The following is a 27410-nucleotide window of genomic DNA, read 5'->3' on the forward strand; positions in this document are numbered from 1 at the left end:
CGGATAGTATCTTGTGAAAATATTATTTTCTATAATCGCTCGTGACATTCAATTCAACCATACACCGAAATCAACACATATCCCATAATTGTATACCTAATATTTACTTGTATATTACAACTCATGAATTAATGTCAACATTCATCGGCTTCATAACCTGATCTGAGTACCCTTACGCTTTTCGCCCAAGTTCCGTTTTGTACAACTCCAGCACACATTGACAACAGTAAAGCACGTTTTTGTTTTTATCTAATATCATTTTTCAATTAATATTAAGCTAAGTATAATAACAGTCGCAGAAAAACGTGATTTTTCAAAAGTATTTGATTAACATTGAACTATCGGGATGAAGTTTACCGTCCTTACTATACAATGGATGACGAAGCGACTTTCACTACCAGACAGGGATGGCTAATCCCAATCGCAAGGATCAGTTTATCATACAATTTAAATACCGGTACAAAACAATCCGTATATTAATTGCGCAGAATATGACGATACTTTAAAACGACATAGCAAATAAAATGGTGTTTGCTAACTTTTCAGCAACTGTCTCATAAAATTTGTACTCCGACGCAAGCACAGAAAACGTATGGTGATAATATATGAGTACACGTTTTCTAGTCACACATGTAATTGGAACTCGCATTTATCTCTCAAAATTCGTTTCGAATGCATGTGCATCGATATAAGTATAAGAACGAAGATGTATGTGATGTGTGTAGGGGGGGGGGGGGGGGGGGGGGGGGGGGGGGGGGACACATCTTCGGTACATAGCCCTTCCAATTTGAAAGTGTAGCGTTCGGTCACAGAACAACGCGCACCACATTATTACATCCACGCGCCAGTGCACCATGGCACAGAAGGTTGAACAATCCAATAGTTCAAGGTTCAAGTAAGGCTTAAAATTATGTTTGTTTCAAATAACCCGACGTAATATTGACTTTTTGAGAAATTTAAGATTGAATTGTATTACATATTTCATGTGTTCATACTCGCTAAATTAACTTTTACGTAAAGAATGTTAAGCGGAGATTTATGTCATTGAATATCCTAATTTAATGTGGGCGTTTACCTTTGAACGGTAAACAAGTTAACCAAAAAAGAAATTAAGCGGGCCCACCTTTAATACCTTTTTTTGGAGATGTAAGCAGAAATAAAAAATGCTTAAGTATTGAAACTGTTTTTTTTGGTCCGTTGGATATTATGACAATTTACAGAGTTGCAAGGGCGCAGTCATGAGCGCCTAACGGACATCGAGATCTGTTTCAGTTGGTTTATCGCAGATCTATGAGTTCAGTTGATATATTTCTGGTTTATATGGATCTGTTATTATTTAATGCGTTAAAATGAGACAAATAATTAGTTATTACGACTGTTTGATTATTTACTGTGCATTGTTTATGAACCCTGTATAAAATACCATAAAACACGTGTTCAAAGTCTAGCAACCTAAAGGAACTGTACCATTTTCGTGTTTTCCGCTTATTTATTATGATATAAATCAATAAATCAGTGTTTGTACATAAAACTATTAAAACACTGTTTGTAAACACGCCTAAGGTTGCTCGCCTTTTTCCAAATTAAATTTTGCGGGAAAACATGTTTACAATCCTTGACATTAGGATTCCCCATAGTGTGGGAATTACGGAACATTTCATTACTGCGCAGGTTTAATAAATAAACCACAATATAAATGCATGGTATGAAATATTACCTAAAACAATTATTATTCATGTAATAACAATAATATTCGTACTTTTATTCGTATGATTTGTTTAATATGTTGAAAAAGAACAGAAAGCAGTAGATTGTATAAATCTGTTATTGCGGCATACCCAAAAAATAACGTGAACTCGCCCTAGTAAAAGGTCGAACGAATAAATGACGTCAGAGCCTCAATATGGCGCTCAATTTACTATTAGGATCATTTCGACCACTTCGAGACATGTGAAACACAGTTGGGTCTGTTGTATTTGAAAACTAAATGGACCTAGCTACTCAAGAAACATGGAAGGACCTAAACGACTTACTTTTACAACAGTGGGGCCCCCGGTACCCGAACCCAAAAAGGTCACGGTCCCGAAGACATTTCGGTTTGACTTGGACTTAAGTGAAACCACGGACACGACCTGTCCGGAGTATTTCTACACGGAATTAGTGAAAACGATATTGGTAAGTCACCATTTTGCTCATCATCATCAAGTTTTCTTTGTTTTAGCATGATATATCGAATTGTATGCGTCTTTCATTCAAAAACCTCTTTAAAACATGATTTGAAATGGGGACTCCGTTTGCACTTATGACCACCAAATACTTGTAAAAAGTTCCACCTAATCGTTTCGACATGACTTAGGTAATCTATAATATAAAATAAATCGGGCAAAGAACACACTAATAATCTACCGCCATTTTGATTATTTGTGCATGCAAAGCTCTTGTTAGTCGTTTATAAGGACAACACATGTTGTTTGCATGTTCCCTGTGGTGTAAGGCAACTATTCATGTGTTATGATAACCCTCTTCGTACTCGGTGAGTTCGGAGTGAGGATGGTTTTGTTGGGACCATTGCTTCTTGCTATTCTAAAATTCCTTATAACATGTTCGACTTTCGTGGTTTGTATTCGTTCTCATTTGCATATGACTGTTGACACAACTGAACTCCAAACATTACACAGCGTCCACTCTACACATTCTAGCATATATTTATGCAAGCGTTACATAGTATTTGTAGTAGCGGTATGCGGAATATGGTAAAAGCTTAATGCTCGAAGCATTATAGAAGTTGAATGTTTGTAATCTTACTTGTGAACGCAATGCTTGTATTAACTTTTATCTCAATATTCTTTGTTGAGACATTTTGATTACTATAAAGATATTCGCCATTTATCTATGGTATAACATTTTGACGTTCAAATATCAATACCGGTCACGTTTATAGATATAAGTCGTGCAATAGCTTGGTGCAATAGCGATTGTAAAATTTCGAGGAATCTTAATACACTAATCTCGTACTGAAGATATTAGTTTAGAATGTTGGTCATTGGTTATAGATGCGTAAAAAGGGTTGTTTGTCAAAATAATGGTTATTTTAGCATATTGTCTTATTAATTGTTGTCCTGACGATAGTTACGAATGTCGTCTGCAAGTAATTATTTACTGCGCACGCGCTCGATGGTCGAGCTATCGACTGTAGGTAAAGATGTTATTTTCGGTAACGCTCTATCAAAAATCGAGCGCCGATTGGCGGTGGGGCAACCAAGTCCCTTCTGGTACTGATATGCCTGATTGGAATGGCAGTAAGTGATTAGTATCGATTAGATAGTAAGGAGTCTTGCTTAAATTGTGTATCGCGGTTTACTGGGTCGCGGTTATTTATAGCACAGACAGCGTTAATAGTAAACTGGAGCGAGCAATATAGCTCGCGCAGTGTGTGTATTGTGCGATAGTCGCGCGCTTCTAACATCGCGCTGTTGTAAATGCGGATTCATTGATCCCGCTGCGTTGTATCTTTCATGATCATGGTGGCAGATGTCAACAAATACAGTTTACATAAGTTAGGAGCATGTTTGAATTACTGTTATGAATAGTTGAATTAAAATTCAATGCATTACATGTATAGTTTTATCGCATTTTTATATTAAACTCATTATACGTTATAAGATCTTGCACTGTGATTCTTTTATTTTCCGAAAAAACATAAAAAAAAATAATGATAAACAGAAAATATAGGTATTTACACATGTTCAACACACTTTTTTATTTTGATAAATTTAAAGAGCTCTACTAACAGACAATTACAAACAGACATAGATTTACCTGCAAACACACAATGACACTTATGTCTTAACTTAATCAAGTAAATGTGTTAAGATTGGTATTTATAATAACCTTATAAATTCAAATAAATGCCATTTAATAATTGTTTCTTCTTTAAATAAGTTTGAAAATGGAGATTATTAATTAACAAAACTACTTGCATTCTTTAACAAAGTTCGAAGGTTGTCATGTCATACTTCATCAAAAGAATATTAACAGTTAGTTTATAGTACTACTTCAACATTTCTTCCTTTGTTAAAAATAAAATTAAATTGTATATAGTAAAAACATCTGTCTGAAAATGTAAAACATACAGCACATTTCCATGTTTACAACTTCATTTTCAGGTTGGCAACAGTGAAAACAATAATACATCAGTAAATCCAGAAGATCCATTTGGAGATGGCAATGACCTCGACAATCTGGCTGCTATTGCAAAACGTTTTGAAGATAAATATAATGTAAATTTAAAACCAGCGGCTGCCTTGCTGACGCTATTTTTAATAACACGATGGCTATGTTTTATTGTTAAAAAAAGACATATGTTGATCCTTTATTTTCCTCTCCCTGTTGTCCCCCTACATTTGTTATAATTATTAATATTTTCTGTGTACTTGACCATTGCCACCATAACGGTGCTTTAATTTAAAATGTCTTATAACAAAATATATAAAAAATGTTTGATGATTTTGTTACAAATGTTTGTTCACAAACTGAAATTTAATATAAATATACTAGTACCTATCAAGGCATAATTGATTATAGCGTTACTTATAAAACATTAATGATTTAGAAAACAGATGGAAAGAAGAAGAAAAAGAAGAAATGGCAGGATAACTATTACCTGACCAGCCTTGGGGAGGGCTATGATGAGTCGGACACATTCATTGACAACTCTGAGGCGGTGAGCATTTAGATGTGTACAAGAATTTAATGATTTCACAGGACCAAATGATCAAATATTTTGATTAAATTGCATTTTGTTTGAAAGATAATAAGCAAATATGTGCTTTTTATGCCCCGGATCGAATGATCAGGGGTATTTTGTTGTTGGCCTGTCTGTCTGTCATTGTATGTGTGTGTCCCAAAACTTTAACCTTGGTCATAACTTTTGCAATATAGAAGATAGCAACTTCATATTTGACATGCATGTGTATCTCATAATACTAGTATACAAACCTAAACTGTGTATAATAAATGAGATATGAAGAAGCAAACCAATAAATGCACAAAGCTTAAAAGAACTAAATTCACAAGATTAAAAGATACTGTTTATAATAAACAAGTGCTTACACATCATATATTTCAGTATGATGAGGTTTTACCAGAAACCATGACAACTAAGCTCGGTGGCTTTTATATCAACTCGGGTCGTCTTGACCTCAAGGAATTCTCAGATGACTCAGCTGACGACTTTGTTACACCAAAATCTGTAAAGAAAAACAAAAAGAGGGTAAAAGAGTTTTGCCTTTTAAAAAATCTGTTTCGGGTTCTGGTATTTTAACCCTCTTCTCTCAGAATGACACAATTGTAGGAATTATATTTCTAAAAGTGGAAAGAATGCACATTAACAACTGTGCATTGGTTGCAATTAAAATTTATTTGTAAAAAAAATCACAAGATTTTTTTTTAACCCCATATTTGTGTCGGTGAGGATGTGTACAAAAATTGTACAATATGTATCAATATTTTTAACATGTCTTGAAATCACAGTTTTGTATCTTTTTACTTTGCCAGTATCAAATTTACTCATTGAAAATGATTTCAGTTAATAAATCGAGAAGTAAGAGTCACTAAATGGCCATGATAAAATGCCTGTTTAAAAAACACATTAACCTTTCAATAATCCTTATAAAGAACTATGGTGCGTGTTTTCAGAGAATCTCTTCCGACGAAGGCTCGGGTGATGACCAACAAACAGCAAAGGTATCAAGTTAAAATAAGTACTTGGCCTATGAGAACCACCTGAGAGAAATCTTAACTAATGCTGTATTGACCCGAGTGAAAATTTCAGAGCAAAGCTTTGCAACATTCAGTCTTTCTAGTTACAGAAAGCAAAAATAATAATCAACATAGCAATATTTACTTGTTTTAACCCTTTGCATGCTGGGAAATTTGTCATCTGCTAAAATGTTGTCTGCTGAATTTCTAAAATGAGCATTTTCTTTGATTTTTATGTCCCCCATCACTACAGTGGACATATTGTTTTTGCCCTGTCTGTTGGTTGGTTTGTTGGTTGGTTGGTTGGTTTGTGTTTGTTTGTGCAAACTTTAACATTTGCAATATTGAAGATAGCAACTTCATATTTGACATGCATGTGTATCTCATAAAGCTGCACATTTTGTGTGGTGAAAGGTCAAAGGTCAAATATATGGGTCAAAATTGCTAATTTAAAGTACACTTTTGCAATATTGAAGATAGCAACTTGATATTTGGTATGCATGTGTATCTCATGAAGCTGCACATTGTGAGTGGTGAAAGGTGAAGGTCATCCTTCAAGGTCAAAGGTCAAATAAATGAGGACATAGTGTTTCACAAACACATGGCTTGTTTTTCAATAATACTATCAGAAAAGCAAACAGTTTGGATCCTGATGAGACGTCACGTTTTGTGGCGTCTCATCTGGATCCAAACTGTTTGCAAAGGCCTTCTAAATTCGTTTCCAGCACTGAAAGGGTTAAACATTTCAATGGCCATACATTGGATACACATACTGGCCAGATAATTTAGGAATTTTATGAATTTAAGGAATTTTTGCGTGGAGCTTTGTGAATATGGGATGATATTTAATGGTTGCAATATAAATGCCATGCAATTCCTTGATTACAACGCAATCATTAAATATCCTCCCCTTTTTAATATGAGCTTTATTTCAGTTTTATCATTTCTGGGAACTACTAGTAAATTATTTCTTTGTAAATACTGTAAAACATATTTGCAGAAAAAAAAATCATGTTGCCTTTTGCTATATGTCTTAATGCTTTGACAAAGTTAAAATTGGGGGGAGGGGGGGGGGGGGCGGGTAGGGTTGACAGAGTACCTTAGAACAGTTTATTTGAAAATGCCTTTATTAAAGTAAGGTAACCGATGGTGGAATTTATTCATTTAGAGTGTATACCTGATTTTTTATAAAGGTATGCAATTATTTGATGAACTGGTTTGCTTCTGATGTATACAACTTTTTTCTTTTTTTTACTCAAAGTCTGAATAATTTTTCTATTGAATGTTAACATTTATTTGTTATCGGGAGGTTTGGTGTTAGCAAATTGTACATTAGGACATTTATTTACCAAAATCCTAGTGCTGAAGGTAATAAATTTTGTATAAATTTGAAAAACTTTGCATTATTATGATCGCTTGCTAAGTAATAAATGAATGAAATGAAATAACAAGAAAATAAGTTGAGATCAGGGTTAATATTTCCAATAGAAGTATGAACATTTAAAAACACCATAAATTCGAAAAAGCTCATGTCGTTTTCCTGTCTTGTAACTCTGTGGAAACATGCTATCTACAGAAGAAGAAGATAAAGGACACATTGACAGTGGACGGGGAGGTGAAGAAGAAAAAGAAGAAGTTGATAGTGCCTCCGGGGGAGAAGGGCTTCAAGAAACCCAAGATCATCAAGGACAAAACTAAGAAGTTGGTGTTGACTGATTTTCTTTCTTATATTCTTTAGAAAGCACTGATTTTTCCTTATACTGAACAAATGACTCATTCCCACAACAATATTTAAAGAGTTTAGCAGCGTTCTGGGTAAACTGGGCTTAATGCATGTTTGCAAAGTGTAGTCCCAAATTAGCCTGTGCAGTCCACAGGCTAATCAGGGTGACATTTTCCGCTTGAAGCATATTTTTTATTTCTTATTTTGGCATATTTGACATTACTTGTTGTTAGAAAATTTGACAATATCCCGTGAATACAACTTCTTGTGTTAAAAATGATACTTGGGAGCTTTGAGGGATCTGTGGTGCTCTTTAAGTTCATGTAACTAATTATCTGTAATGTGAATATTGTTCTACCTGTGCTACGCCTTATGTTAAATGACCATATTTTTCCATGTCAAGACAGTAGTGTACATATTGAGGGTCATGATAACGGCTTGATGTAAAAGTAGCACACATAGTTCATGTTCATGTTTTCTACATGAATCAGTAACATGCATACTGTAGGTTAATGAATACAACATGGAACGCTATTATGTTTTAAATATTTCAGTGGTAAACAAACCGCTATAAGTTCTCTAATAAAATCTACCTCTCCAACAACAAATGGCGAAAGACTTGTCGAAAATGGGGTTCACAATGAGGAGGGCGAAATGACGGAAGAGATGAAATCCAACGTTTCCATGGCAATTGAGTCGGTCATTGCAATGGCGGGCAGAGACGACTCCAACAGTCGAGACACTGAGGAGCCTAAGAAGGAAATAGACCCTGAAAGTGTGCCCAAATTGCCACCTAACTTGCCAGAAGGAATGGATACTAAGATAGAGGAGCTAAAGGAGGTATGAATGGCTTGGGGAAAGATAATTTTTTGTTGAGTGCTTGTGCAGTACCGATATTTGTTTTGTATTAGTGCAGAACCCTTAAGATATGTAATTTTATGACTGAATAAGATAGGAATGCTCACAAAATTAAATTCTACTTTTTGCTTTACGACTTTAATCAAGTGCTTTGCTACAAAAAATGCAATCTTGTATTATACTCAAACTTGATTTTATGAAAATAGCTGGGATTGTTTATAAAAAGGCCTCTTACTTGGTCATTTTTTTCCAAATTTAGTGAGTATTTTTCTACAATTTTTTTTTTTTGAGAGAGGAATTTTAAGGCAAAAAAGTATGTATCAGCAGGGGAATTTAGGCCCCAAAATCTCTATTTAAAAATCGCTTTAACGCTTATCTAATGCAGGGTGTGATTTTTCATTTGTTCAGCTGATTTCCACATCTCAATTAAGCTTTAAAAATAATTTTATTAGGCTCCGCCAAAAATTTTTGGGGGGAGCATATAGTCGCTGCTTCGTCTGTCCGTCCGTCTGTCTGTGTGTCCATCCGTGCACAATTTTTGTCCGGGCTATTTCTCAGCAACTAATGACCGGAATTCAATGAAACTTTATGGGAAGCCTCACTACCAAGAGGAGATGTGCATATTATCAGTGGGTTCTGGTCGGGTGATTTTTCACAGAGTTATGGCCCTTTTAAATTTTATATAAAAAAATTCTTGTCCCCCCAACTACTGTGCCCTCGAGACGTTTCCTTTTATCTGAATATATAGTGCAATATTGTGACAAAAAAAACCTTTGGGGAGCATCACCCGTCTCCGACGGTTTCTTGTTTTTACATGATCTATTTCATTTTGAAAAAGTTGTGTTGGTCAGGGAGATATGTTGTTTTCTTCCCCTATGGTGTGCCAACAATCACACTTCTGTGTTGTATTTTGTGGATATCTATCAGTGGACAACATTGCATAAGCTGGTAAGCCCTGCTCTGGTCATTTCTGAACCATGCTTGCTCGGATTCCTTGCTTCATCTTTGCAGATGTGCCTAATTTCTTGCTTCTATTATCCCATTACCACTTAAGATACGTATTTTAACGCATTTGTAGTCCCTTAGTAAGTTAACTTTAATTAAAGACCTTTCTTACTAGATTCAAGTTTTAAAGGCTTCATTTCCAACCCCTTTATACTGATGAGTAGCAAACAGCATAAAACTTGAACAGACAGTGAGTTACTTGCAGGCTGTTCTGGTTTTATGTTTTTGCACATGGCCATTTTTACTTTGCTTCTGAGTGGAAAGGGTTAAAGTTATTACTAATGAATAATGTACCAGGTACTCTGTAAGTTATTGATGATAACAACTTAAATGTTCCAGATACTTGTACTGTGTACATTGATCTATGATGTCCTAATGAGTGTTTTGTATTTGCCTCTGTTAAAACCAAAGTATTGTTTATCCAGCTGGCAACAAAGTCAAGAGATGGGAAGTGCAAGTTCTTCACAGGAGATGTGAACAAACTGTTATTAGAGTAGGTACCAGTTTATGAAAGTCACTTGTTATTATCCCCCGCCATAGGCGAAGGGATATTGTTTTGGCGTTGTCCGTCCGTCTTTCCGTCCGTCCGTCCGGAGCAATATCTTGGAAGTGCTTTGGCGGATTTCATTGAAACTTGGTATGAGTATGTATATGGATAAGAGGATGATGCACGCCAAATGGCATTGTACACCATCTGTTAATAACGGGGTTATGGCCCTTTGTATCTTGAAAAAATGCTTTTTAATATAAGCTTAGAGCTTTATCTTCATTAACACATGAGCCAGAGCCATGAAACTTGCCATAGTTGATCTAAATCATCTGGGGGTGCTTCACATTCAACACCCATATTCCTAGGGGCTAAGGTCAAGGTCACACATTCAGGTCAAATGGCGTTGTCCATCCGTCGAGAAAACTTTTGTGTACAAAAGCATATTGACGGGGGATATCAATTCAACGAATTTGCTTGTTATTTTTTAAAATCTTGAGCCAACAATTTAAGACATTGATAAAAAGGCATTTGATATTAACAGCCTGTCAATGGGGCCGTACTTTTCCCTCCTTTTTTTATACCTTAGCCCAGTCCTTCCCAAAATTATAATTTATTGCCGGAAATGAGGTCCTATAATCATGCAGCCATTTCCGGCCCAGACTGATTATTTCAGGCCCAAAAAGTAAAAAAATGACGAAAGACAAAGATGACATTTTAACAATATTGTAATATTATCGGATTAATATACAAAGCATGCCTTTAATCATTCAGAATTGCCAAGATTTCTTTATAATTTGTCTCTTCATCCTAGATATCTGAATCCTCTACCGAAGACACATCCTTTGACTAATCTTCTTTCGTTGGATACCCATCAGGCATAGCCTTGGGTGGGCGCTAATAATTAAGTCGACGAAGACCATCTCCCTGTATCATGAGCATACAATACTTAATCTTTTTGCTAAGGTGTTGTAGGCTAGCATACCTTATAATATTATACTAGTCTTAAAGTCAATCCCAATGCTTTTGAGTGAATTATTTGGATGATTTCTTTTTAAATTATGGTAGAAAACTTTATTGGTCCTGTATGTAGGTGTGAGTTTGTTACGTAAAAACCTCATTAAATATTTAATTTTACATAAAACCATCGAATCTGAACAGCCATTTGTCTACAGCTGCTGAATGGTCATAAGCTGTAACATCTGCAGTGCTGAGTTTGATCATCATGATCATCATGAGAGTTTGGTTTGGCTCTTTCACCAAATTTTAATTGAAACTTTTTAAGATATTAAAAAATAAAATGAAAACAAAATCACCAGTTATATATCTGGATACTCTGTTTTCCTTCGAACTCCTGTGTAGATATTGTCAGATCGCTTCGAACTCCTGTGTAGGTGTTGACAGATCGCGGGAAGATCACAATGACCTGTGTTAATGCCCTGCTTGCTTACGAATAAATCGGATATAACGGGAACCAAAAGTATATGGTATCGATTCTCTCCCTTTGCGAATCTACTCATATAGTGATGACATAGTGTGTAATTTGCATTGTGACGCAGCAAAAATCTTCGGATACCGTATATGCACGTACGTCATTCAAGAAATGCAACCAATAAAAAAATGTTTTTCATGATTGGAGTATTCATAAATAACTCGGTAAATTCCTTACTTATGCCTTGAAACTTTTCTGGAAAAGCTTATGGAATTCCAATTTTCGCCACAATTTTATTACCGGACACGAGGTCCGGCAATATTAGAATCATTTCCGGATTTTCCAAATTATTATCGGAAAAATCCGAGGACCGACGGTATTTCGGAAAGACTGCCTTGGCCCCTTTTTTCCGTACTTTTTTAATCAGAATATTTTGAATTCTTTGATGTTTTAGGCAGGCATCAAGCCATTATTAACTAGCTTGAGATAGTAACCTTTCCATGTTGATCACTGGAGGCATATATTTTCTTAATATCCATTTGCTGATATCCAATATAATCAGGATTTCTGTTTACAAAACACAATACTAAACCTGCATTTTTGTGTAAAACTAACCTAGTTCCAATTAAATACTTGACTTAAGCGTTTAATAGATTTTGTTTAGATTTTTTTGTTTACTTATTTAATCGTGAGTTAAATTATTTTACAAGGGGAATTTTGCAATGGAGGTGGGTGGTGATTTGTTTCAGTGAAGGATTTATTTTTTTGCTTTGAAGTGCCCCACTAAAGCATGTGTTATACAAGGATAAAAACCCTTCACAAATTAAAGCATCCTGCAGTTTTAGGAACAACACACATCACATGTGGGCGTGTAATTAAGTCTTGGCTTGAAAGTCACTGATGATCATCATTGCGTAATATGAAATGTCAAATGAATTAACTGTGGACGATTCATGCGTTCTTAAGTCGTAAAATGGTATTAAACTTTTGCCTTTTATGAAAGGATTAGTAGGCAAAAAAATGGGAACAGTTAATTGGCACATTTTACACTGTGTTTGGTTTACTGAGGTAAATTTGAAGACTGAATCTAACAAATTTACTACTTGCTGGTATCCAGAATTCAGAGGGTCTGGTATACAGAGGGATTTCACTAATTTAATTTGTATATGTAAAAAATCTGACAGGAGCATCGGTTTGGTTTTTAGAAGATTTCAGTTTCTAGCTATAGTACATTATAACACACCCTTCACAGATAAATGTGACCCAGATGGGCATATTTTTGTTACAAGTTATCACTTTTGTAAGGAATCTATTCGCATTTATTACCATTACTACAATAAACTAATTCTTTTGTGACAAGACCCTGCTATTGTTATTGTAACTTTATTCTTATTTACTTATGAACTTTTAATGTAATGTAAGATACTTTAAATCTTCAGAGTGGAGTTACTCTCAAAGCAGATATCAGTTGGAAGTCGTTCCACTATATTTGCTCATCTGGCTGCACATCTGCCCTGTAGCAAGGATACTCTTCTGAAGAGGGCCAAAATGTTGCGTGCTAAGGAGCTAGAAGATAAAATAAAAGAACCACTTGAAAAATTGAAGCAAGGTTAGCTGTATTTCATGTAAAAATATATTTTCATTGAGATAAGTGGTGTTCTTGAAGCTCATGGATATATTTAGTCATGTAGTTTGTGCACAATTTTGTATTTAAATATAACAAAAAAATCTGTAAAGTTTATTAAAGAAGAATATTAGATTATATTCAACGATATTGATTTGGACAAAAATTTACAGGCTCTTTTAAGTGGAACAATACCTGTCCTGGAAATTGTAGATATATTATTCTGATTCATCAATAATAGAGTTATAGTCAATCTAGTTGTTACTGATATTTCTAATTTGGTTCTTTATTTAGCTGTAACCAGAGTTATGCCAGCCATCAAAGAGAAATATGAAGAGGAGTGCAAAAGGGCTGCTCTTGAAAAGTATGTCGTTCCTACAGACCATAAGAGTTTTTTGTTTTCAACAAGTGTGTTTTCATGGATATACTAGCAGACATTGGCACAAAATACAGAATTTAGGGGAAATAATATTTATGATCCATTGTCTTTGATGCCAAAAAGGCAAATCATAATTGTCCTGTCTATATGTCAATCTGTATGAGGTTTGCCCTGTCTATATGTTTGTCCATCTGTATGAAGTTTGTCCTGTCTGTATGTTTGTCCATCTGTATGAAGTTTGTCCTGTCTATATGTCAATCTGTATGAGGTTTGCCCTGTCTATATGTTTGTCCATCTGTATGAAGTTTGTCCTGTCTATATGTTTGTCCATCTGTATGAAGTTTGTCCTGTCTGTATGTTTGTCCATCTGTATTAAGTTTGTCCTGTCTATATGTTTGTCCATCTGTATGATGTTTGTCCTGTCTATATGTTTGTCCATCTGTATGAAGTTTGTCCTGTCTATATGTTTGTCCATATGTATGAAGTTTGCCCTGTTCATATGTCTGTCCATTTGTATGAGGTTTGTCCGGTCTATATGTTTGTCCATCTGTATGAAGTTTGCCCTGTCTATATGTTTGTCCATTTGTATGAGGTTTGTCCTGTCTATATGTTTGTCCATCTGTATGAAGTTTGCCCTGTCCATATGTCTGTAAATCTGTATGAGGTTTGCACTGTCCTTATCTCTGTCCATCTGTATGAGGTTTGCTCTGTCTGTATAGGTCTGTCACTGTCCAACTGTAAAAGCCAATGAATATACATAAACTGAAATTGTTGTTAATTGGTTGATAGACAATAGTTAATTAAAAAATGTATGTACTGGTATTTAACAGAGCTTTAAAACTGAGCACCTTTAATAAAACAAAATTGCTGAATTTGAAATTATAAGTTTGGCTGCAGTAGTGTTCACAATATTGTATATTTAAAAGAGCTTCAAACTGCCTTAATAATTTGCTGGAAATGTAAGTTAACCAGAAACAGTTATTCTGAACCTGGCATTTTTCCTCAGGCAAGAGGAAGGGCCCAAGGAGGGGGAGTCTAAAAAGGATGAGGTAGGGGAGGCGGGCCGTGAGGAGGAGGGGTCAGAGGAGGATGATGAGAAGACCGGCCAATCAGACGTGGCCAAGAAGAGGCAGACGGGACCACGCAAGAAATTCCCATGGGACAATGATACAAGGTTGTTATTGTTAGCCATGCAGTGTCGAAGTCATTTAGGGTGGTCAAATAATTAAAAAAAGTGATTGAACATGTAGAGAATACTATGAGAGTGTTGAAAGGAGATAAGTTTTTTGAGAGAGGCTTGGAAAATAATAGAGTAACATGAACATCAAGAAAATGACATGTTCAGACTGCAGATGTATGCTCTATCCTGCAGTATTTTCTTTACCATTTTCTATGCAACTTTACTGCACATGAAAAAAAATATGTGAACAGTTAAGACAACTTTTCATACATCTATCATATATTGGGACTTATAATAAGTGTGACCAGAGTTTCTCATATGTGTTCTTTCAGTGCTTCTTGTACACAGTACATATTTGTTTTCTAAAAAACGAGTGGTCCTGCACAAGGTTTTGGGGCCCATGGCTTCTTTGCTCCTGCTGATAAACATTCCTGCATGTTGAAGATGTATTGCTTGTTCACAGGAACGCGCTGTGTGATGTTGTTCGCGTGAAAATGCACACATATCTGATGGCGCGTACAAAGGCCCAGTCGGCTGAGGAGTTTTGTAAGGGGTTCCTCGAGCAGGAAGTGCGGCCCTTATGGCCAAAGGGCTGGATGCAGACTCGTGTCTTGTACCGTGAGAGCAAGACTGCACACCATACATACACAAATCCGTAAGAGTCATGATTCACTATTTCAAGCAAAATGTTGTTACATGTATATAAATTTATGATAAAAATAAAGCACTGTGGTAATGAATGATTAAGAAATTTGATAGGTGAAAATCTGTTACTTATGCTATCAAAATGCATTAACTATTGTTGCGACTTTTGTAGGTCTGCAAAATCAGAGCGTAAGCTGTTAGTTCATAAACTTAAAAAAATATAGTTATAATAGTCCCATGCAAGGACCTAACATTTTGAGAGTAATGAGGAAGAATTATAACTATTTAGGTGTTTTTAAGTGCATTACAGACTTGATTACTTTCTTGATGTAAACAGCATGGGAATCTACGGTGATCTATCAATACTGCCATTTACATTTTTGTTCATGTTCGGTAACCAAGACTGCTGTTATTATGGGTTACTATCTTTCCAGTCAAAAGCCAAAGAAGACACTTGTGCTGAACAAGGTTGGAACAAGTTCGCCACTGAACACATCTGGTGCAAGTACTCCGGGTGCAAATACTTCCATGACTGAAAAGAGCGGGTCAGCAAAAACTGGTGGTGTTGTTGTCATGTCAAAGGTCAACCCCTCTCCCGGGAACGTGATTAAGGTTTCAAACATACCGACTAATGGCAAACCTGTAATGACCAGTGCTAAGTCTGCTGGGATAGCGACCGTCAGTCGGCCTACCATGCCATCGCCAAACACCCCTGCTCTTCCTGCTAAGAAAGCAGTACCAACACTGTTGGACTATGTGCAGAGCAATCCTTCCCCTAATTTGTCATTTATGTCGTCTGCTTTAAGCAATAATAAGGGAAATCCACTAGCCAGTTCTATGGATATTTTAAGTTACGCGACCTCGAAACCCTCAACAGTGAGTGCTGACCTGCAATCAGGTTCGCATAAAACGTGGGACCACAAGGCCTCGGATATTCTGAGGTCTTCCATGGTGAGTGAACAGGCTAGCAAGATCTCCCCTCCTTCTGTTAAAAGGCAGAACTCAACCCCGATCTCATCCGCTCAAAGTATGAACACTTTTCTTGCTCAGTATGCAAACTTTGCTACTTCGCCTATAGCATTAATGCAGTCAGGGAATTACAGTGCTGAAAGTGCTATGAACTTGTCCACAAAGGCTGATCAGCAGTTGATGCAGAAACATTTGGAAAGTGAGCGACAAAAACAGAAACTTGTTGAACAACAGAAAATAGCCGAGAAACAAAGGCAGTTAGAGCAGCAAAAGATACAACAACAAAATCAGCATCTGCAGCAGCAGCAGCAACAACAACAGGCAGCAAAACATATCATAACCATTTCAAGGGCATCATTAGATCAGACGTCACAACCGAAACCTCCGAGTCAGAGTCCAATGAGTCTGGCAATGTCCAAGTCCATATCATCCAATCAGAATCAGGTGACGGGTAAAATGACACCAAAACAGCTCGCCAGTCAGTTTGTTGGTCAGTCGTTATCAAAGTACTCGGAAGCATTCATTCGGCAAGAGTTAAGTGATGGGAGTTATGTAAGAGCCATACCCAAGAAAGCTGGCACCTCGCCAGGTAATGGCCAGGGGAATATTCAGTCGACCAGCGACAGTCTCAGGAAAATATCGCCCCAGGCGGTGGCTTCTCAGGAAGTGCATGCAGGGAATATTAAAAGTGAGGGTTTACATTTACAAAATCAGGATCACAGTTTGCCTGCCTCAAAAGCAACCAATGGGGCAACAGCCACCAGTCTGTTGCAAAGTTTGTTTGGGCACAGTCAAGGACAGGCATTTCCGACCACGCAGTCACAACGGTCCCCCTCTCGGGTAATTTATAAATGTAAAAAGTAGTTTCTCAAATGTGAAAAGATATATAAAATATGCTTGACAAATTGATTAAACAATATTTACTGGTAAACCTGTTTAATTAACTTTGAGATATTGAGAAAAAAACATGGATACAATTTTTAAAATTGACAGAGAAGTATGTTTAATGATTTTGTTTGTTTTATTGTAGCAATACAAATTTAAATTTGACATTTAAATGCTGTATGCCTGACTTTCGTACAATGTGGCTATTGACTCTGCAATAATTGCATTTATATTTGTTTTGTTTACACATGGAGAAGTATCCACGAGTTTCAGTGATATTGTTGTATTATATAAAGTCTGGCTATCAACTATTTTAAGTTTTTAACATTTCTAATCAATAATCAACCTATTGATTGTTTGAACATTTCGTAGCAGCTTTATATTTCTAATCAATCATTAAGCATATTGCTTGTTTAATCATTTTGATCATTAAACCTTTTTATTGGTTGTTTGTAGCCAAGTTTGAGCCCCCAGGGTCCAACTGTGCCATTGACTGTGTCTCACAGTGGCAGTCCCAATGGTCAGTGGTTTGGTCAGCAGCCAGGGGGCGGGGCTAGGCAGCCGACCATCAACTACCAGGGCATGACACTGACCAGTGAACAGATTGCTTCACTACGAGGTGAGTTGTGGGAGTAAACTGACCTCTCCATTTTATATCAGGTAAAATGAATGTAAAAGTTTTGGAAATACCATGCCATAACTGTAAAACCGCCTGTAGGAGATACCATGATGTTTTTGTAAAACTGGGTGTAGAATATACCATGCTATTACTTTTAAACTGGGTTTAGAATATACCAAGTGTAGGAAATACCATGCCATAACTATTAAACTGGGTGTATGAAATACCATCTTAAAGTGTAAAACCGGGTGTATGAAATACCCTGCCATAACTGTAAAACTGGGTGTAGGAAATACCCTGCCATAACTGCAAAACTGGTGGTATGAAATGCCATGCCATTTCTGCAAAACAGGGTATAGGAAATACCCTGCCACAACTGCAAAACCGGGTGTATGAAATGCCATGCCATTTCTGTAAAACAGGGTGTATGAAATACCCTGCGATAACTGTAGAACCAGGTGTATTAAATACCCTCCCATAACTGTAAAACCGGGTGTATGTAATACCCTGCCATAACTGTCAAACCGGGTGTATGTAATACCCTGCCATAACTGTAAAACCGGGTGTAGAAAATACCCTGCCATAACCACAAAACCTGGTGTATCAAATGCCATGCCATTTTTGTAAAACAGGGTGTATGAAATACCCTGCCATAACTGTAAAACAGGGTGTATGAAATACCCTACCATTATTGTAAAACTGGGTGTATGAAATACCCTGCCATTATTGTAAAACTGTGTGCGCAATACCGGGTGTATGCAATACTATGCCATTTCTGTAAAACAGGGTGTAGGAAATACCATATCATAACTGTAAAACAGGATGTAAAATATACCATGCTGTAAAACTGGGTGTAGAATATACCAAGCCATTGCTGTAAAAATTTTCGGGGAGCATATAGTTTCCAAGTTGAAGTTCCGTACTTCCTTACTTCCTTTCTTCCTTCCGTCACACTTTTGTTACAGTTTCTAATAGCGCCATCAATATTTTACCTATCTCTGACATATTTGGCATGTAGGTACCTTGCATGGACCTTTACCTTTTCATGCGGTTTGAGGTCACTGGGGTCAAGGACACCTAGGCTAATAATATACTTTGATGTCACAATTTTGTTACAGTTTCTCATAGCACCTTCAATATTTTTTCGATCTCTTACATATTTGGCATGTAGGTACCTTTCATGGACCTCTACCTTTTGATGAGGTTTGAGGTCACTGGGGTCAAGGTCACCGAGGCTAATAATAGATTTTTCAGTCACAATTTTGTTACAGTTTCTCATATCACCTTCAATATTTTACCGATCTCTTACATATTTGGCATGTAGGTACCTTGCATGTACCTCTACCTTTTGATGAGGTTTGAGGTCACTATGGTCAAGGTCAAGGTCACCAAGGCTAATAATAGATTTTTTAGGTGGTTATTAACACATAGATTGACAAAGCTCATCATAGGGGAGCATCCATCATTTTAACTGATATTCTTGTTCAAATTAGACATGTTAAAGAATCATTACTAATTTACACTATTAGCAGAATACTTCTTATAAACAACAAGGTTTCCAGGTGTTATATTTTGTATATAAGATTGTATGTTAATCCTCTGATCAAAATCTCAAATTATATCCCTTAGGCCATGCTCTTATGTATATATATCTATATTAAGTTAATATTTTTTATATGGCTCATTAAAACCACCAGGCCTAGAGGTTAAATATTGGGAATGTCACAACATTTTGCTCCCCCCCCCTCTTGTGTATCATGATTTATATAGACTTAAATATCAAAGTAACCCTCAGAAATAGCAGTAGTAGTATTTGGTTTATAACAATGTGTTCTGGTCTTCTACAAGTCAGGGGGGGTTTCCAGCCATGTTGGGAAAAGGAGTCTGGTCAAATTGGGATTTATCAACAAATATTTACACAACAGGTCTTTCCCTTGCCATTTTGGATAAAAATCATATAAATTATGGTTATATATTTTGAAGGTTGTTTAAAAAAATAAAATTGAGATATAGGGTCTAATAATCATAAGTCATGACACTTCTTTAAAAAAAAAAACAAAAAAACATTTGAAATTGGGAATTTTTTTATAATTTCGGTTTGGGGTAGGGCCCGTTTGCTTTGGGATCCGTTTTACAGCCTTTTTTTACATAGCAGAAAACCCCCCTGAAAGTGTTTTATAAACACGTGTTAGCATCAACTTACACCATATTGCAAGATGTAGTGACAACAAACTTAAGTAAACATTCTAGTTAACTTTGATAAACAATTTATTATAAGGTATGTTTTGCCATTTGGTTTGGAGTGTTAAAGTTGTATAGTCATTGTTATATGGTATCAACTTGTATTTCTCTTTCTTCTTACATATTTGGATGTATTTGACCTTTAGCTATGAATAAATTTTGTTTATTACATGGTGCATCGAGGCACATATAGACATAAACTAAACACTAACCAATATTTTTAATTTGGCACAGGTTTCAACATTTTAACTTTGTGCGTTTATTTTTAAGCCCAGCAAAGACTAGCTCAAACTGCCACCATGTTCAAAACAGCAGGTAAGAATCACAAAGCTGGAATTAAGTATACCCAACAAATATGTTGAGCTGTGCTTTAAAATGAATCCTAATATTATCTTCAAATATAGTGTACACCTGTTCTTCTGTCAGTTTTAGCATATGTGACGTAGTTTACAGTGCAACCAATTTATGCTATTGCATGTTAATGAGGGTTTCAACGAATAAGAAAATCCTGGTTTTGATATTGGGACATGGCGGCCATGCGGCATAAAACAGTACACCTCTGGTCAATAACTTTAGTTTTCATGGAGTGATCTTTATAAAACTGTTTGATATAGAAAGCTTGCATGGAGACCTAGTTTTGGATTTTATTTAGGTCAGTTTGGGTCAAGGTCAATGTTAATAAAAAAGAAAAACAATTTCTGCTCACTGAAATTGTGTATGTAGGAAGTTTACATGAAGACCCAAAATTCATGCTGCATTGAATTGTGACAAGTGGGGTCAAGGCCATGGTCACTGTTTCTAAAAATAATTGTGTAGGATGGTAGCTGACATGCAGACCTTGCTTAAGGTTGCACTTGGGGACCAGTTGGATAAAGGTGAAGGTAACTGTTAGTTAAAATAGAAAAACTGCTGTCTGTGCAATAAATTGTGTTTGGATGAAGGTATTGCACACACATTTTGCGTGTCTGTAGCTTACATGACAACCTAGCTTTGGATTGCACAATTAATTGAAACAATATATTTAATTTCGTTTCATGGTGTTGCTATATTTCTTATCTATTATTGTCATAGCCAGCTTGTCGTGTCGTCCGCCGTCCGCGTCGTGCTGAAACCTTAACATTTTGTTAAGGTTTTGAACATTGGCTCTAAAATCAAATTGCTTCCACCTACAACTTTGAAACTTCATATGTAGATACACCTTGATGAGTTCTACACACCACACCCATTTTTGGGTCACTAGGTCAAAAGTCAAGGTCACTGTGACCTTAAAAAAAAAAAAAAACATTCTGACAAGTTTTCATTTATTCAAAACTGCACCCATAGCCGAACGTGGCACCTGTTATGCGGTGCTCTTGTTATATATAGAAGTCTATTCGGCGGGGAAAAAAAGTACTGGAAAGTAATAATTATTTAGTCAGTGTTTTGTCATTTGAATGTGTTCAGGTATTAAGATAAATGGATGAAGAAATCTGTAGGAAGCAAATATTTATTGAAATGTTTGTAAATAATATATATACAAGTTAATTTATTAAAATAACAAAATTAATATGTTAATCTTAATTAAACTTCTACATAAATTTGTATAAAAATTCTTATTGAGGTACTTTGGCACTGGACAAGTTCAAGTAATGTAAACATTCCAAAATGGTGTATAATGTTTTATACGAACTAAACTAATCGTCAAGAGAGATTGATAGACACCTGTACACATTCCAGGGGTACGTTCACAGATGTCTTCTGACCCCCATCTCTATAAAAATATGCCTCACTTTGGTTACCATGGTTACCAAGGTAAATGGAGCATGTCAGCAGGGAATATAACCCTGCCCCACCCCCAACCCCCTGCATGACTTGTGGTTTTGTGGATCTACATTTATATCTCTTTTTGTTGATGTATGAAGAACAAGGAAGTTATCAAACATTCGTGTGGTGTAGATTATATAACTAGGTTTAATATTTATTAGTTCAAAGCTAGACAAATCAAAGAAAAATGTATTGCTGTAGCTCTTTGTAGATGTCATTGTCTTTGATAGTAATTTACTGGTTAAGTTTTTTTAAGCCATTGGATGGGAGACTTATTGTTTACACACTGTCAGTCTTTACACTTTTTAGCTCAACCAGTTTTTGTCTGATTGTTACAAAATATGTTTAAATGCATTAAACATGCATTAAATGAAGGTTTAAGTGTTCTCAATACTGGTATGGGAAACTAGGATAGATCAACTTGTATTACCAGTACAGTTATTTCATTGGAAGAACTTGAACAGTATTGAAATTACTATTGAGATCAGAGAAGTTCTCTTTTGATTAATGCCTATGCTGGAGTCAGTGCCAAAAGGATATTGAGCTCCCAGCAGCCATAACCTGTAGTCTTGTTTGTATTTAATTTATTAAAATACATAGAAAATAAAAACAATCAATTACGATTTCCACATGTAGTAGTGTATTCTTAGTTTAAATTTTAATTAAATCCTTTAATTATGTTTATGAAGAACTTGTTTACTTCTGGTCTTCTTAAAACCTTGGTTTTAGAAAAACTTGCATGTACATGGTTTTGATATATATATATATGTAGTACTGAGAGGAAATTTCTGCTAAGATTATATGGGAGAGGAGAGATTTTTATGCCCCCCTTCGAAGAAGAGGGGGTATATTGCTTTGCTCATGTTGGTCTGTCGGTCGGTCCGTCCACCAGGTGGTTGTCAGACGATAACTCAAGAACGCTTGGGCCTGGGATCATGAAACTTCATAGGTACATTGACCATGACTCGCAGATGACCCCTATTGATTTTGAGGTCACTAGGTCAAAGGTCAAGGTCACGGTGACCAGAAATAGTAAAATGGTTTTTGAATGATAACTCAAGAACGCATACACCTAGGATCATGAAACTTCATGGGTAGATTGATCATGACTTGCAGATGACCCCCATTGATTTTGAGGTCACTAGGTCAAAGGTCAAGGTCACGGTGACCTGAAATAGTAAAACGGTTTCCGGATGATAACTCAAGAACGCATACGCCTAGGATCATGAAACTTCATGGGTAGATTGATCATGACTCGCAGATGACCCCTATTGATTTTGAGGTCACTAGGTCAAAGGTAATGGTCATGGTGACCCGAAATAGTAAAATGATTTTCGGATGATAACTCAAGAACGCTTTTGCCTAGGATCATGACACTTCATAGGTACATTGATCGTGACCGGCAGATGACCCCTATTGATTTTCAGGTCACTAGGTCAAAGGTCAAGGTCACAGTGACAAAAATCGTATTCACACAATGGCTGCCACTACAACGGACAGCCCATATGGGGGGCATGCATGTTTTACAAACAGCCCTTGTTTATTAATTGTTCATGCATGTGACATATTCTGGTGTTTAATATCTTTCTTATTATTCAGGAAAAGCTGATATTTAAAAGTAATTGTGATGGATAGCGGTTAATATTGTTTTCAGTAACTGACACTGGTACATTTAAGAGTTTAAAGTTTGTAAATTATCATGGATCCTGGTTTACATAAAAAGTTTATATTTAGCTTTAACGCACATGTATTGTTTTGAAGTGTGACGATATTTGCTCCATTTTTACCTCACTTGAGCACAATGTGCTAGTGGTGAGCTTTTGTGATGTTTTTCTGTTGTTCGTACTCGTAGTGTGCGTACGCTTAGGCCTAGGATCATGAAACTTTATAGGTACATTGATCATGACTGGCAGATGACCCCTATTGATTTTCAGGTCACTAGGTCAAAGGTCAAGGTCACAGTGACTCGAAACAGTAAAATGGTTTCCGGATGATTACTCAAGAATGCTTACGCCTAGGATGATGAAACTTAATAGGAATATTGATCATGACTGGCTGATGACCCCTATTGATTTTCAGGTCACTAGCTCAAAGGTCAAGGTCACAGTGACTCAAAATAGTAAAATGGTTTCCGGATGATAACTCAAGAATGCTTACGCCTAGTTTGATGTAGTTCTAATGATATTTTGATGTAGTTAGACAACTGCCTATGAAAAACATGGCTGCCAGTACGTGAGGACAATTTTGATTATATGGCAATATCGAATCTTTGTGAACAATCAAGAAGTCACATTCTGGCAATTTCAACAATAAAAATTCATGAAACACGCTGAGAACATTTGATTTTTAGCTCATCTATTTTTAAAAAAAAAAAAAGAGCTATTGTCATCACCTTCATAGGTAGATTGATCATGACTTGCAGATTACCCCTATTGATTTTGAGGTCACAAGGTCAAAGGTCAAGGTCACGGTGACCCGAAATAGTAAAATGATTTTCGGATGATAACTCAAGAACGCTTTTGCCTAGGATCATGACACTTCATAGGTACATTGATCGTGACCGGCAGATGACCCCTATTGATTTTCAGGTCACTAGGTCAAAGGTCAAGGTCACAGTGACAAAAATCGTATTCACACAATGGCTGCCACTACAACGGACAGCCCATATGGGGGGCATGCATGTTTTACAAACAGCCCTTGTTTATTAATTGTTCATGCATGTGACATATTCTGGTGTTTAATATCTTTCTTATTATTCAGGAAAAGCTGATATTTAAAAGTAATTGTGATGGATAGCGGTTAATATTGTTTTCAGTAACTGACACTGGTACATTTAAGAGTTTAAAGTTTGTAAATTATCATGGATCCTGGTTTACATAAAAAGTTTATATTTAGCTTTAACGCACATGTATTGTTTTGAAGTGTGACGATATTTGCTCCATTTTTACCTCACTTGAGCACAATGTGCTAGTGGTGAGCTTTTGTGATGTTTTTCTGTTGTTCGTACTCGTAGTGTGTTGTCTGTCGTCAACATTTGCATTGTAAACACTCATAGAGGCCACATGTATTGTCCAATGTTCATGAAACTTTTTCACATTTGTCTGAATGATTTCTTGACTGGGTTTTTAACTCTGTCATATGAGAACTAAAATTAGGTCACAAAGTCAAATTAAAGAAAAAGCTTGTTCACACTGTAGAAGTAATTTTCTGTCCAATCTACATGAACCTTGATTAGAATTTAGTTTTTAAAGGTATCTCAGTGGAGTTCAAAACAAGGTCACCAAAGGGAGGTGTTGATTGCTGTATTGAAACCTTGCTTTACACCTTTGAAGTCTTATTTGATCCAATCATTCAATTTTTTCCAAACATTTGTTCCAATGATATCTCTTACGAGTTGGAAAAAGGTTCTGCTCCATTGAAAAACATGGCCTCCATGGGCTGGGAGGTTTTCCTTATGTGGCTAAAGTGAATACTTGTGAACCTTATTTTTGGGCCAATTCTCATGAAACTAGCCCAGAACAGTTGTTCTAAAGATATTTATGCCCCCCTTCGAAGAAGAGGGGGTATATTGTTTTGCACATGTCGGTCGGTCTGTCGGTCCGTCGGTCAGTCAGTCCACCAGATGGTTTCCAGATGATAACTCAAGAACGCTTAGGCCTAGGATCATGAAACTTTATAGGTACATTGATCATGACTGGCAGATGACCCCTATTGATTTTCAGGTCACTAGGTCAAAGGTCAAGGTCACAGTGACTCGAAACAGTAAAATGGTTTCCGGATGATTACTCAAGAATGCTTACGCCTAGGATGATGAAACTTAATAGGAATATTGATCATGACTGGCTGATGACCCCTATTGATTTTCAGGTCACTAGCTCAAAGGTCAAGGTCACAGTGACTCAAAATAGTAAAATGGTTTCCGGATGATAACTCAAGAATGCTTACGCCTAGTTTGATGTAGTTCTAATGATATTTTGATGTAGTTAGACAACTGCCTATGAAAAACATGGCTGCCAGTACGTGAGGACAATTTTGATTATATGGCAATATCGAATCTTTGTGAACAATCAAGAAGTCACATTCTGGCAATTTCAACAATAAAAATTCATGAAACACGCTGAGAACATTTGATTTTTAGCTCATCTATTTTTTGAAAAAAAAAAAGAGCTATTGTCATCACCTTGGTGTCGGCGTCTGGTTAAGTTTTGTGTTTAGGTCCACTTTTCTCATAAAGTATCAAAGCTATTGCATTCAAACTTGGTAAACTTACTTACTATCATGAGGGGACTGGGCAGGCAAAGTTAGATAACTCTGGCATGCATTTTGACAGAATTATGTGCCATTTTTATACTTAGAAAATTGAAAATTAGGTTAATTTTTGTGTTTAGGTCCACTTTTCTCATAAAGCATCAAAGCTATTGCATTCAAACTTGGTAAACTTACTTACTATCATTAGGGGACTGGGCAGGCAAAGTTAGATAACTCTGGCGTGCATCTTGACAGAATTATGTGCCCTTTTTATACTTTGAAAATTGAAAATTTGGTTAAGTTTTGTGTTTAGGTCCACTTTATTCCTAAAGTATCAAAGCTATTGATTTCATACTTGCAACACTTACTTACTATCATAAGGGGACTGTGCAGGCAAAGTTATGTAACTCTAACTGGCATTTTGACAGAATTATGGCCCCTTTATACTTAGAAAATTGAAAATTTCGTTTGTTTTGTGTTTTGGGCCGCTTTACTCCTTAAGTATCATAGCTATTGCTTGCAGACTTGGAACACTCACAAACTATCATAAGCGTACTGTATGGAACAAGTTGCATAAATCTGGTTGTCATTTTGACGGAATTATGGCCCTTTTTTACTTAGTAACTTTGAATATATGGTTTAAATTTTGTGTTTACATCCACTTTACTTCTATAGTATCAAGGCTATTGCTTTCAAACTTCAAATACTTTCATACTATCATGAGGGTACTGTACCTGGCAAGTTGAATTTTACCTTGACCTTTAATGACGTTGACTCAAGGTCAAATAATTAAATTTTGCAAAAATTGTCATGACTTTGTTATTTATTATCAGATTTGATTGATACAAAACAACTCTTACATGACATACTACAATAGACTCAATAAACTCCACCCAAACCATCCCCCATACCCCTCCCCCCCCCCCCCCGAATCCCCCCCCCCCCCCAAAAAAAAAACAATTTTTATTTTTCATGTTTTTTTTTGTTGTTGTTGAAAGATCATCTTATAAATGACCACACCCTCACACTATACCCCCCCCCACCCACCCACCCCCCCCAATTATTTTTTTTGGAAACATGGTTAAGAAACAAAAATATTGATTATGCCCCCCTTCGAAGAAGAGGGGGTATATTGCTTTGCACATGTAGGTCTGTCGGTATGTCGGTCGGTCTGTCGGTCTGTCCGTCCACCAGGTGGTTGTCATACGATAACTCAAGAACGCTTGGGCCTATGATCATGAAACTTCATAGGTACATTGATCATGACTCGCAGATGACCCCTATTGATTTTGAGGTCACTAGGTCAAAGGTCAAGGTCACGGTGACTCGAAATAGTAAAGTGGTTTTTTTTAATGATAATTCAAGAATGCATACGCGGCCTACAGGGCACACTCTGAACAATATTACAGAAGCAACTGGTCTGTAATCCTAAATCTATAATTATCAGTCCAATGAAACATCATCCTTTTAGTAAAATACAGTGGATCAGTAAAAATATTATCAGAATATGAGATTTTTTGTATATATTGTATATTAAATATTGTGTTAATGT

General features: G+C 36.2%; 1 protein-coding gene across 2 annotated transcripts in view; it reads left to right on the plus strand.

Annotated features, from left to right (window-relative positions):
* Window positions 1–1871: 1871 nt before the first annotated feature.
* The window catches only part of LOC127876051 (ubinuclein-2-like), a 145589-nt gene continuing 120050 nt past the window's right edge, over window positions 1872–27410 (plus strand). For both annotated transcript variants that reach the window (XR_008047625.1, XM_052420901.1), the window contains exons 1-15: window positions 1872–2175; window positions 4167–4280; window positions 4613–4723; window positions 5129–5272; window positions 5698–5745; window positions 7337–7461; window positions 8038–8323; window positions 9772–9839; window positions 12705–12874; window positions 13184–13253; window positions 14275–14442; window positions 14912–15103; window positions 15528–16902; window positions 17404–17566; window positions 20078–20122. Coding sequence is in view for 1 of the 2 variants with exons in the window: in XM_052420901.1 (XP_052276861.1) it covers window positions 2011–2175; window positions 4167–4280; window positions 4613–4723; window positions 5129–5272; window positions 5698–5745; window positions 7337–7461; window positions 8038–8323; window positions 9772–9839; window positions 12705–12874; window positions 13184–13253; window positions 14275–14442; window positions 14912–15103; window positions 15528–16902; window positions 17404–17566; window positions 20078–20122 (3244 nt within the window). In the remaining variant the exon portion in view is untranslated. The remainder of the gene's footprint in view (window positions 2176–4166; window positions 4281–4612; window positions 4724–5128; window positions 5273–5697; window positions 5746–7336; window positions 7462–8037; window positions 8324–9771; window positions 9840–12704; window positions 12875–13183; window positions 13254–14274; window positions 14443–14911; window positions 15104–15527; window positions 16903–17403; window positions 17567–20077; window positions 20123–27410) is intronic.

Source organism: Dreissena polymorpha, chromosome 4 (assembly GCF_020536995.1).
Source record: "Dreissena polymorpha isolate Duluth1 chromosome 4, UMN_Dpol_1.0, whole genome shotgun sequence".
NCBI classification, from domain to species: Eukaryota; Metazoa; Mollusca; class Bivalvia; order Myida; family Dreissenidae; genus Dreissena; species Dreissena polymorpha.